The 13,505-nt window shown below is 34.9% G+C and overlaps 1 protein-coding gene across 2 annotated transcripts in view; it reads left to right on the forward strand.

Annotated features, from left to right (window-relative positions):
- The window catches only part of RAP1B (RAP1B, member of RAS oncogene family), a 44,084-nt gene extending 30,867 nt beyond the window's left edge, over positions 1–13,217 (forward strand). The window contains exons 2-9 of one of the 2 annotated variants that reach the window (XM_045073364.1): positions 2,352–2,427; positions 2,944–3,026; positions 4,377–4,445; positions 5,200–5,256; positions 6,607–6,747; positions 8,631–8,774; positions 9,616–9,732; positions 11,969–13,217. In XM_045073364.1, the coding sequence (XP_044929299.1) occupies positions 2,970–3,026; positions 4,377–4,445; positions 5,200–5,256; positions 6,607–6,747; positions 8,631–8,774; positions 9,616–9,702 (555 nt within the window). In that variant the 5' untranslated portion in view covers positions 2,352–2,427; positions 2,944–2,969 and the 3' untranslated portion in view covers positions 9,703–9,732; positions 11,969–13,217. The remainder of the gene's footprint in view (positions 1–2,351; positions 2,428–2,943; positions 3,027–4,376; positions 4,446–5,199; positions 5,257–6,606; positions 6,748–8,630; positions 8,775–9,615; positions 9,733–11,968) is intronic. The other variant, XM_004752461.3, reaches the window with a different exon arrangement.
- Positions 13,218–13,505: the final 288 nt, after the last annotated feature.

A 13,505-nucleotide genomic window follows, 5' to 3' on the forward strand; every position in this document is an offset into this window, starting at 1 on the left:
TCCACGTCTACCTCCAGTGGAGAAAGGGCAGGAATTGCTGGGTGCTCAAGTTTTCCTTGGAGCAGCATTATGGGGCAGATTTTGAATCATTGTACTTCTCTTGCTTAGTAAACATGGAACATTGATCCTTACTGTGACTCTTCTCTTTGCATTATATAAAATGTGTCCTCACTCATAGGCTCCCATTTCTTAGAATATAAAGACATTTTGTTTTTCTTTCTAGCTTTTTCACTTTGTAAGGGTCTTTTAAAAATCTCACCCATTATAGATTTCTAAATTGCTAGTTTTGTTTTTGTTGTTTATTTTTTTTAAGATTTTATTTATTATTTATTTGACAGACAGAGATCACAAGTAGGCGGGGCGGGGGAAGGGTGTTGGCAGTGGGGAAAGCAGGCTCCCTGCTGAGCAGAGAGCCTGTTGTGGGGCTTGATCCCAGGACCCTGGGACCATGACCTGAGCCAAAAGCAGAGGCTTTAACCCACTGAGCCACCCAGGCACCCCTAAATTGCTAGGTTTTTTAAATTTCAAGTTTCCCATTCAGGTCTGAGCCCAATTAACAGAAAGAACAAACATGTCTTCCTTTACCTCAGCTAAATATATTTTACAGTTTCCTGATATCAATTTTTATTTTGTTTCATATCAAGTCATTTTTATTTTGCTTACAATTTTAAATCTTGACCAATCTACCTTTAAGAAAGACTTCTAAAATAGTGTAGTTCCTAAGTAGATTCTTGATCTCTCAAGACCAGTTTTTTAAAATATGCTGAGTTGTTTGAGTCTGATCTTTCCTATTCTTCTTTTAACCATTTTTCTTTATAAAGAGGAAATTAAGTAATTAGTGATTAAGTTGAAGTTCTGAAACAAATTTGTCTCCCTGAGATTGAAGAAAATCCTCACTATAAATTCAACTAAATCTAGACTCATGTCTAAACTCTGTTTCTATATTTCTGCCTTTTAAAGAGGCTAATAAAATTGTTCCTTTGCTGAGAAACCTTCAAGAAAAGTAGTTCATTTCAGAGGTAAAGGGAAAGAACAAAAGGAATAGGATTGTGTGGGTAGTTTAGAGACAGAATAAATCAAGGAGAGTAGGCTTCCAGAGGTTTGAGCAGGGGGAAGTAAAGAAAGACTATCTTAGTCATTTTATTTTGAGGCCCTGGAATATCAATTAAAGAAGTTGACTATTGATTGTTATTTTGTCTCATAATTTTTTCTGTAGGTGCAGTTCCTCTTAAGCTACTAATTTTGGCATTTCAGAAGTTGGTCATAAGTCTGGTTAAGTCACACTTGTCAATATCACAGTATTTGTCATTTGCCGATATAAGTACAAAAGTCAAGGTTATGGGACGCCTGGGTGGCTCAGTTGGTTGGACGACTGCCTTTGGCTCAGGTCATGATCCTGGAATCCCGCATCAGGTGCCCAGCTCCATGGGGAGTCTGCTTCTCCCTCTGACTTTCTCCTCGCTCATGCTCTTTCTCACTGTCTCTCTCTCAAATAAATAAATTAAAAAAAAAAAAAAGTCAGGTTATATTGGGAGCTTATAAAAAAAAACAAAACATGAAGTTCTTCCTAGAAGAGGTTGTGGCTTTGACAAATAAAGCAGCCACTAGAGTCAAGAAAAAGGGTGTCAGGTTAATTAACTGGGAAGAGGCACATTGGGAACTTTCTGGGTGGTAGAAGGGTTTTAAATCTTAATGAAGTGTGGGACACCTGGCTGGTGTAAGCTTCAGTGTGTGCAACTCTTGATTTCAGGAGTTGTAACTTTGAGCCCTGTGTTTTGTATAGAGATTACTAAAAAATAAAATCTTTAAAAAAGAATCTTAATGAGGGCTCTGTTTATGGTTGTTACTTGTTACTATGACTACAGAACTGTCATTTCTTGATTAAGAAGGTTTAGAATCTGTTCTGGTGGCTGCTTTTGTCCCATGGCCATTGACCAATTCTTTCTTTCTAGGACGGTAAGAGCTTTGTTATTATTTCCCTAGCCAGGAAACGTTCAGGATCTTCTTTCTCTATCTTTCATGTACTGAAATTTGATGGTAATAAGCCTTGGTATGGGTTTTTTCTTTTTGGTTTTGTTTTGATTTCCACTATTTCATCTTACTGAAAGCCATAGTTTTTCAGTCTGGGGCTCATACTCTTCAGTTCTGTCTCTGATTTCTAACCATTTTCAGACTTTTTGTACCTCCCCCACTTCAGGAATAGATATTTGGTCCATTTTCTCGGCTAACTCATTTACCATTCATGTATCCCAGGGTTTGGCAAATTTTCTCTGTAAATGCCAGATAGTAAATATTTTAGGCTTTGTGGACCAGATGGCCTATATTATAACTACTAAATTCTGCCATTACAGCAAGGTAGCAATCACAGATTCTACGCAAATAAATGGACATGGCTGTATTTCAACAGAACTTCATGTACAGAAAGAGGTGATTGACTGGATTAGTTTGCAGACCTTTGTTTTAGCCTGTTTATCTTTACTGGAATATTGCTTAGTGAAGACAGGAATTTTTTGTTCATTAACTGTATATATCCCCACACTTAGTAGGCACTCAGCTACTTGTGACTCAAGGTTACAGATAGTTCAGGAAAGGGAGTTAAACATGCCTGTTACTGCCATCTTGTAACCAGTAATATACCCGTTCGTGCTGTTTTTCAGCCCCCTCCCTTTTTTTTTTTTTTTAATAGAGAAATATTTTATTCTGTTTGAATTTAGGTTAGGGCTAAAGTCACGTCAGTAATTCTGATGTGATATAAAGAGCCCTACCAGTAGCATCCTTTTAGTAAGTCTGTTTATCAAATACGTATATTAGTATGGTAGAGTAATCATTTTTTTTAACTATTTGGTTGAATATCTAATTTATATAAGAAGCACATGAATACAAAGATATATTACCTAAGAATTCTCTCTCTCTCTCTCTCTCTCTCTGTTTTTTCCTTATAAGGTACTAGCTTTTGACAAGTTTGCACCATGCGTGAGTATAAGCTAGTCGTTCTTGGCTCAGGAGGCGTTGGAAAATCTGCTCTGGTAAGTCATTATTACCGTACCTAAGCTATTCATTGCAACACATGTTCTTTTTCTGTTGAGTTTTAGGTTTTGACTATTTGTCTTCATTTATGTGTTAAAGTGAAATCTCAGTGATTTTAGAGGCAGTGTATTTTTCTTGTAATTTTAGTCCACTTCTAGTTGGACCTGTGTAGATCATATTGTTTCTGGTCTGTTGGTTACAGACCAGCATGAGATATGCCAGAATACAATTTGGGCTAAGCCTAGAGAGTGGGAGCATATAAATATGTGTCCATCTGTATTTCTGAGCCAGGTAGGAATGAATTTTGGTCTTTCTTATTGTGACTTGGCTTATAATATGTATTTTCTGAAAATATTAAATAAAGCTTTTAAAAAACCTTTTTCCAATACAACCCGTGACTGTCCAGTTTTCACATTATTTTAGCGGCCATGCTTTCTGTATCAAGAATAGTGTAGTGGGGGGAAAAAATAGTGTAGCGATTGGGAACCAGCTGGCTCAGTGGAAAGAGCATGTATGTCTTGATCGTTGTGAGTTCAATCCTCATGTTGGGTGTAGACATTACTTAAAAATAAAATATTTTAAAAGTAATAATATAGTGAGAAAAAAAGACAGTTTGGCAGTAGTGGCTGGGGAAGTAGAGAAACTTAAGGAAAATGACTTGATGAGTAGTTCAGTTTAATAAAGCCCCAGTGTAAAACAGATTGACCATCTCACTCAGCCACTTAGAATGGCCACCTAGCACAGAACTTGAAGTTTGAATCAAACTGAGAAATGTGTGCAGTGGGGCATGAGCTGCTTTTTCATTTGTAAATACATCCAAAATGATGAGGAGGTGTCTTGAAGGTATGTACTTTTGTACATGAAACAAATAGCCCATTTCTAATTAAAATTCAAATTTAAGCTGTTAAGACTGAAATAGAAGACATTTAAAATTTTGCTTAAATATGGGACCTCTGGATGGCTCAGTAGGTGAAGGTTAAATGTTGGACTGTTGATTTCAGCTCTGGGTCTTCAGATCACTCCACACGGGGCATATGATGCCTGCTTTAGATTCTCTCTCTCCTTCCCCTAAAGCCCCTCCCCCCATTTTTTCCTCTCTAAAAATAAAATAAATAAATTTTAAATATATGAGCTTGAAAGTTAAATTACCTAAAAGGGAGGATAGTGATTATTAATGTTTTTAAAAAGCTTTCTAAGGTAATTTACTCACCAAATGCATACATTAAATGTAGTAGTGGTTATATTTTCATCAGTGATGTAACTGGCTATGTGAAATCAATAGTGCAAAGCATACAGATTTGAATTTCTTGTTTTCTTTAAGTATAAATGGTATTCTTTTTTTTTTCCAGACTGTACAGTTTGTTCAAGGAATTTTTGTTGAAAAATACGATCCTACGATAGAAGATTCTTATAGAAAGGTATATGTTACTTACTCTAGAAGACTTTTGCTTTGGACTTTACTATAAATATAAGTTCTTAGTTTTAGCTTTGTAATTGCTGAATGTTGTTTACAAAGTCAGAGGAAGAAGCAAGAGTTTATTTAAAAATTAGTAGGAAAAAACACTCGATTTCCTGGTCTTGTTTCCGTACCAGTTAATGAAAATAGTAAAAACACTTGCTCGTATGTGTTCTTTCTCTCTCTCTCCCTGCCCTCCTCAGAGAATTTTAAGTTTATCCTGACGCTAAAATTGTAATTCGACACACAAACTTCAGAATTAGGCTATCCATTTCAAGTGATAGTTGTGTCCCTCCACCCCAAACACCACCAAAAACTGAACACTGTCAGGCTCCCTTCTTATTAAAGTATCACTACTAATAATAGAATTGTTTCTATGTCCACAGATACAACATGTGACAATAAAACTTAATATGCAGACATTTTTAATTTAGGGGGAGAGTTATCTCCCCACCTTATGTAACAGTTTGACACCCCCCCCCCCCAGCTGCTATGTAGATACTGTTGAGAACACATGGTTTTTGCACCTAATACAATTTGGGGGTCAGTGGACCTTGATTATATAGCTGTTTTTTCTCCTGTTCTATTCAGGTATTGCATAAAACTAGTTGTAAAGTTACAGTAATCTCGCTATTTAAATATCATGCTAGTTTTTGTATATAATAAGGTACTCTTACACATTAAAGAATGAAGGTATGTTTTAATTTTTCCTCCAGCAAGTTGAAGTAGATGCACAACAGTGTATGCTTGAAATCTTGGATACTGCAGGAACGGTATGTAAAACAAGTATGAAAGTATGTGCACAACTTCTGTGGTATTGACCTTGTAAATGCTAGTACTCTATAGACAAATGCTCATTAAACTTAAAAGCCTACAACTTGCATTAAATCTTACAGCTATTTTTCTTATTCTCTTTAAGTTCTGTGTGTGTGCGCTTTCTAATTGCAGTGGGCCATTTACTGAAGAAATAAATAGAAATTTGTTTGAATGAGAGGTGCCTAGGTGGCTCAGTTGATTAAGTAGCTGCCTTCAGCCCAGGTCATGGTCCCAGGGTCCTGGGATCGAGCCCCCTCTTCAGGCTTCCTGCTCTCTTTGCTTCTGCTGTTCCCTTTGCCACTGCCTGCTGTTCTCCCTACTTGTGCTCTCTCTGTCTGTCTCAAATAAATAAAATTTTCAAAGAAAAAGGGAGGGGGGGAAGAAAGAAAGAAATTGTTTGAGGGCGCCTGGGTGGCTCAGTGGGTTAAGCCGCTGCCTTCGGCTCAGGTCATGATCTCAGGGTCCTGGGATCGAGTCCCGCATCGGGCTCTCTGCTCGGCAGGGAGCCAGCTTCCTCCTCTCTCTCTCTGCCTGCCTCTCTGCCTACTTGTAATCTCTCTCTGTCAAATAAATAAATAAAACCTTTAAAAAAAAAAAAAAAGAAAAGAAATTGTTTGAATTAAAATTTTCAGTCTCATAGTACTTTAAAAACAAGTCAAAATATATTACGTATTTTAGTTAATGTGGAAAATACTTCAGTAAACATTTATTTCTCAGTGGCTTTGTGAAGTAACTTGAATAGTGTCTTTTCTTCAGAGTATTTATAAACCAACCAGATTTGTTGGTATCTGAAGGTGAAGGGAAGATTTATTCTGGATATATGGTATTCATTCATGTTTGAGTACCTGATACCTGCCATGGACAATATTCTTACTTATAAAGGTTCACAGTCTAGTGAAGGAGGAAAAGTGTGAGGAAATGGCAAGATAAAGATAGGTAAGCGTGCTGGTGAGCCTTGTAGAGCTAGAGTATTGTGAACTAGCTGTGAGTAACTTGGGAATTCAGTTTTGGTACCTTACATATTATATATTAAAAAACTGTCTTAAGTAGCTTTTGGGGAAAGGATATTTCTTTCCCAGTTAAGTATATTTATTGCAGATAAATCTGCTTTGGTTGTATTATTGTTAAATAAAAACTTACTTCATGAAATAGTTTTTCAAATCACATCTTGCCACAGACTATAATTTTAAGAAATGTTACATAACACTACTGTATTCTTCATTGAGCGCTAATTATAAACTTTAAAAATTGTCAAATTAACTGTCAGAACTTTATTGTTTTTTAATGATGCTTTCTTTCTACTATAGGAACAATTTACTGCAATGAGAGATTTATACATGAAAAATGGACAAGGCTTTGCATTAGTTTATTCCATCACAGCACAGTCCACATTTAATGATTTACAAGATCTGAGAGAGCAGATTCTTCGAGTTAAAGACACTGATGATGTAAGCTGAGTTCCTAATAAATATATTTAATTTCAGACTCTCAGTGTAGTGATATCCAATTTAAGAGTTTCAGTTTAAATGGAATTTAAAGGTCATGTGTTTTGGGGAGGGGGATTTCAAACAATTTTTTTCCTAGAAGGCAAAATATCTTTACCATTCGTGCATATTTTCAAATATATATAATGTGGAAAGTGAGAAATAACTTTCCTCTCTCCTTAGCCTGTGTAAAACAAACGTTATACCCTTCCTATTTTTAAATAATGTGTTTGGTGGGGCATAAGGAAAGATGTGGGTGGCAGATGTTACTAATAGATATCTGGGTATATTTCTGGTAGACCTAAGAGACTTTCTAACAAGAATCAAAACTACATATGAACACATCTCAAGCAACTGACAGAAAACTAACATAATAATACTTTTAAAAGGAAGCCAACCAGTACATTAAATTCTAACATTAATTTGCATGTCCTTTACGTGTACCATAATGGAGTTTAATCCCTGTATTAAACTTCAGAAGGATTACTTTAATTCCTTATCATACTATAGATAGCAGTGGTTCTCAAAATTGATCTTGCATCAAAATCACTTGTAAATCTAGTTAAAACAGATAGCCAAGCCTCACTCCCAAAGTTTCTGATTGAGTGGGTCAAGAATACTGCTCAAGATTTTACATTTCTAACAGATTTCCAGATGGTGTTGATGCTGCTGAGGTCCAGGAACCACACTTTTTAAAAATCACTGTATTACATATATAATTTAATTATAAGCAAATATTGTGAGGGTTCAGAGGCATCTGTGGGAAATGTTGCCATTTCTTAGACTTCTGAAACAGGAGAACTTTGGGGTATGCTCACATATTTATAGCTCAGTTACCATTTCTCAATTAGTAAATATTTTCTATTGTCTCTGATAATAGTTTTCTTCTTCTGTCAGTTACATTAAATAAGTATGAATATAAAATTCTGTGTCTATTCCTAAAAACCAAAATTCTTGATATTCCTAATTTGGATCTTTTCCCAAAAATTCTCTAGAAAGCCAGCCTCCAAATGATTAATGGGAATTTTGCAGAATAAGTATTATTTCTCTCTATCGTGTCTTTGTAAAATAGACATCAAATGATTAAGGTGGTCTAAATATTTAATAATTTAGGATGATTTTACTTTCTGGCTTTTTAATATATATTATATGAGAAACTAAAAATTCTACGTAAGGGCTTTCCAAATTTCTCCTTTTTGTGTCATGAAATGGAGAATGATTATTTGATAAATGCATGTCAGTAAACCAGAAAACTTGAAGTTACTTCACATCCCTTAGAAAGACTTTTAAAATTTTGAAATGTATTGGCTTTTCATAGTAATACTCTCTTATAATTTATTTTTTAAAAGGTTTTGTGTTTTGCTAACTATATTTAGTTATAAATCCATTGGGACGTAATTTTAAGGGTTTTTTTTTTTTTCCTTTCTTAAAAGTAGATCATAGCTAGTTTTCTAAAAATTTCACGTGAAGGATTCTTAACAGGCATTCATATTAATGAAATTAATGAATTTTAGTTACTCAATATTTTTCTCTGGCATATAAAGTAATCCTTAGGGTTGACTCTTAGAATTCTTTGGTTTTGCCAGAAGAGATTCTTAATCTCAGGAAACAAACTGAGGGTTGCTGGAGTGGAGGGGGGTGGGACGGACGGGGTGGCTGAGTGATGGATATTAGGGAGGGTATGTGTTGTGGATGACACTATGTATTGTGTAAGACTGATGAATCACAGACCTGTACCCTTGAAACAAATAATACATTATATGTTAATTTTTAAAAAAATTCTTCTGTTTTGAATTTATATAACATACTTACTTTTTTTTACCCTCACAATTTTTTTGTATTTTTAGGTTCCGATGATCCTGGTTGGTAATAAGTGTGACTTGGAAGATGAAAGAGTTGTAGGAAAGGAACAAGGTCAGAACCTAGCAAGACAGTGGAACAACTGTGCGTTCTTAGAATCTTCTGCAAAATCAAAAATAAATGTTAATGAGGTATGGTAAAATACACTTTAAAAACTCGATTTGGAATTCAACATTTAAAATTAATGAAAAAATAATGTGTGTGTATTAACACAACCTTAGGTTAATGTTTGCTCTGGGTGCTTTGTTGATCTTATAGACAAAAATCTTATGTTAATATATGTATGTTAATAAGCAACAGTGCTAGAATTTGCTCAGAGGAAAAAGAAGACTAGGTCACCTGGGTGGCTCAGTCAGTTAAGCATCTGTTCGGCTCAGGTCATTATCCCAGGCTCCCTGCTCAACAGGGACAGTTTTCCCTCTACTCCTCTTACCTGTTCATGATCTGTCTCTCAAATAAGTAAAAGTCTTTAAAAAAAGAAAAGGGAAGACTGGACAGAAAAGGTTAGGGGAGGGAAAGACAGGATTAAGTATTCAGGTGTATATATGTAGCGATGAAGGATGTTTTGTAAAAGATGGAGACAAATTTAAGAAGGCCTGCATGGTTCTTGCCTTGAAGGGGCTTAAGTCATGTGGTAGGGTAAAGATAACATAGGGAAGATTTGAAGAGTAAAGGATTGTTTTCTTTGAATGATATTAAATGTTCTAATGAATGACAGTAAGATCTCTGCTGCTCCTTAACTCAGTTCTTATTTTAAGGAGAGAAATTTTAGCACTCCCAAAAAATAAAAGTATTTGATAGTTATATGACTACCTAGTTTTACTTATTCCGTAGCTGAACAGAATATTTGTTGGAGTTCATATATATACGTGGAGTTCAGGTTTTCAGTTTATTTTTTCCATTTTTTTGTTTTTGGGGGGTTTTTTCCTAATTAAAAAAACAACCAAAAAAACAACCCAACTCTGTTTGCAGATCTTTTATGACCTAGTGCGGCAAATTAACAGAAAAACTCCAGTGCCTGGGAAGGCCCGCAAAAAGTCAACATGTCAGCTGCTTTAATATATTAGATGCATTGTAGCTCTGAGCCAGGTATGTTAATTTATCTTTCCCTCTATTTTTATATTCTTTTCCTCTAACTTTTAACCTCAGCTTCATTAAGGACACTCTTTCAAGAAAACAAGTATAAAATGTTTTGTTGTTGTTAAAAAAACCAAGATTACTTCTCTTTAAGGTATCCATGAGTTAGAATGATATCCTAGTAATTAAAATAACTATTTCCTTTATATATCATCATCAAAAGTAGGGTATTCCACATAAGTGAATATTCTAGGTAAGTTCATCCAATATATACTTATGCCCCATTGGAACACTGGTTTGCGCTGACAGTACAGTGATGAACAAAACCAACCTTCTTTCCTTGCCTTAAGCTATTCAGGTCTAGTGGAAGAGTTAGACAATTGAAAAATACGATAAATGAGGGATAGCCTAGGTCCAGCACAGTACTAGTAATAAGAACCCCTGACACAGTTATCATATGCTAGCTAGCACTCTTAACTATTATCCACATATTCATTGAATTCTTACAACAATCCTATGATGCAAGAACTATTATTGTTCCCATATTACATATGAGAGAACTAGAGCACAAAAAGATTACTACTTGTTCAAGCCCTGCAGTTAGTAAATATAGGAGCCAAAATTTGAATCCTATGATCTGAGCGCATGGCTCAGAATTTGAGTGATGAACTGGCTCCCAAGCCCATGCTTAGTCGTTATGCTCTTATGGGTACTACAGGAGCATGAATAACTGTAACCCCAAATTAGTCAGATGTAAACTGCGGACTCAGGGAAAATATGTCAAAGTAAAAGACATCTAAGCTGATATCCGAAGAGTTGTCAGGCAGAGAAAACCACAGAAACAGCTCAGAGATGAGACAGCAAAGGAAAACTAAACATATACAACATTTTTATATGGTTTTTGAAAACAGTCATATTAAATGATTTAATACTTGTAAATCAGATCACTGCCTGGTACTTGGTAAACTTACCTTCAGCTATTAGCTGCTGCTCTTTGCCAACAAGAATGGCTTATTGCTCCTTTACCATTAAAACTATATTTTACTCTACCCTTATTCTGGGAGCTTGTAATGTTTGTGGCTCTCCTCAATGACCTCTTGAAGATTAAATGTAAATGACCTTCTATGGTAGCACACTTTAATCTTCGAGAGTTTGTCCCTACTCTTTATTTAAGGTTTTCTGTTTAGAGATACATGCTCTCATTCCTGATAATCCTCTCAATCCTCACCACATGTCCATTCCTAGGAGCACACATGTGTGTAAACTCATATACTCCAATCTGTTCTATCTAATTTGCCACTGTTGGTTTGCTAGGATTTAGAAAATTTACCAAACTCATTCAGACTGAGGACTTAAAGCTCAAGGCAATTGCCTCAACAGCCATATCAATATTAACATTGTTTCTGGAACTTGCAACAAGTCTAAATCCCAGAAAAACAGTAAAAAGAAAATTTTCTTTAGCCCAGGAGTGTATGCAGAAAATCATCCAAAGTAAATAAATACTTGGCAGACAATGAGTTCTAATTTTACCTTTTTTTATATCGCTCACAATTTTTTGAAGTTTAATTACATAGGATTTTCGTACAAAACCAGCTTTTTCTAACCTCCATCAAGTTGATAGAATTTGTTTAAATATGAAATTAGAATGTTTATAACTGTCGACTATAAAGAGCCATCATGAAATAAATTATTTTTTGTCTACTTCTCTGAACCAGCTTTGTAGCTACTCTTTCTGGAAGAGTAAGTAAGAAAGGTTTTGATTTTCAGATACTAGAAACCCTGATTAGATGTACATTCTATCCTTACGATGTAATTCTAGGATTGGAAACACTCATTTTGTTAATATGGCTATCTTTTTAAATCCTAATTCTAATAAAGTTGACCTGAACTAAAATATTAATGTGTTTTTTTTGGTTTTTGTCTTTCTGCTTTGAATCTTTGGAAGATAATACACAGAAATTTGCACTAAGGTACCTTCCCTTTCTGGGTCTAAAAGTTAATTTGACTGACTTTAAAGAGGGCAGCAGAGTAGATGAAGTCATTCTGAAAAGATAAAAATATCTACCTATGCTTCGCTTGCTATGAGTTGTGTGGTGCATTGTCATACATTGTCATGAATGTAATGACAAGAGCTTGTATTATATTCATTTCTAACACATAAAACACTGTTGTTTTAATGTATACCTATGGATCTGTAGTCTGCTGTTTTCAACGCCATGTTTTCAATTTAATTTTCTCCTTTCAACAGGTCTGAAGAACTGTTGCCCAATTCAACAGTGCCAGCATTCCAACTTTGTTAAACCTACCAACATCTTAAATGGACTTTCTGTGGTGGTACCCTTTAAGAGGCGGATGAAAGCTACTACATCAGTTTGCACATTCTGATCACTTTCCAGTATCACAAGAGAGATTTTTACTTATATAATAGTCCTAGAGTATGCAGCTGGTAAAACCAGAGGCTACAATCCAGTATTACTGCTAAGAGACATTTTTCATCCACCAATGTTGTACATGTATGAAAATGGTGTACTGTATACTTTAACATACCCCGTACTTTGTATTGGAGAGTACAATAATGTAAATCCTAAAAGCACCACTATTTTAGCATAATAAAAGAAAGTCCAAAGAGCTCCTATATAGACTACTCCAGATAACTTCGCTTCTTTGATACTTGTAGCTTATTGTAATTTTTTTTTAAGAAATTCAAGGTCATTATCATTGTATTGTACAAATAAGCGCTTTGATTAACACAGCTATATAGTTTTTTTAATTTTTAAAAAAACCTGTGGAGACAGTGATCTTGTCTTTAAAATATGATAGTCCTTTCAGTATAATGTCTTAGATTAAAGACATTGCCTTTAATATCTGTTGGGAAGGAAATGTCCAGACTTTTCAAATCTTTTATTATATGTTTCCTTTTTTGTTTACATAGGGAACCATGTTTATAGTTGTGTGTACAGTGGGGGTCTACAACAAGAAGTGTATATTTTCAAACAATTTTTTAATGATTTAACAATTTTTGTAAATCATTTTCAGGCTTCTGCAGCTGTAGATTCTCACTGTGAATCCCTTGCTTGCTCATGCATAAGTGTATTTGCAATACCAAATATACAGGTTTAGTATTTTTGCCTGTTAGTGATTGTTTCACATGTGTAACGTTTTGGTTGAGATGTTAAATGGTGGACGAGTACTGTGGATGTGAATGTGGGAAGTAATTTTAATCATGTGTAATTGGTCACAAGGCCTAAGTTGCAGTAACTATTGCTGTTTTATTTAACAATGCCTTGTTGCTTTGTATGCATTAACCGTTTGGGTGTAAAGATTGTGTGTCTATCCAACAGGGAGCCACAGTATTTAAATTGACCAACCTAATGTTACAACTACTTTGAGGTGGCCAAATGTAAACTAAAAGCCTTAATTAAAGTGGTGCAATTTTGTATAACTTAGCATCAGTAGTTCAATAAATTTGGATTGCCATGCAAGGGCTTGCATTATAATTACTTGCCACTTGAATGTTTTGTGTAATGTTTAACAGTGCTAGCAAATAAATTTGGGTTTAACTTCTTTTTAAATGTAACAGGTGCATTTTACATAGTGTGGTTTCATAATTTAACATTTGGGCAAGCCAGGTTGATTCATTGATTACAGAAATAATGAGTGAAAGATATCAGATTTTTTCCCCCAGTAGTGTTTGAATATCCACATAACCATCTTTTGAATTTTGGAGGGGGGGGAAGAATTTTGTAAATCAAGCAGTATTACTGACGAATACATGCTTTTTGGGT

Source organism: Mustela putorius, unplaced genomic scaffold (genome assembly GCF_011764305.1).
Source record: "Mustela putorius furo isolate JIRA1106 unplaced genomic scaffold, ASM1176430v1.1 tig00537227_pilon_pilon_pilon, whole genome shotgun sequence".
Lineage (NCBI taxonomy): Eukaryota > Metazoa > Chordata > Mammalia > Carnivora > Mustelidae > Mustela > Mustela putorius.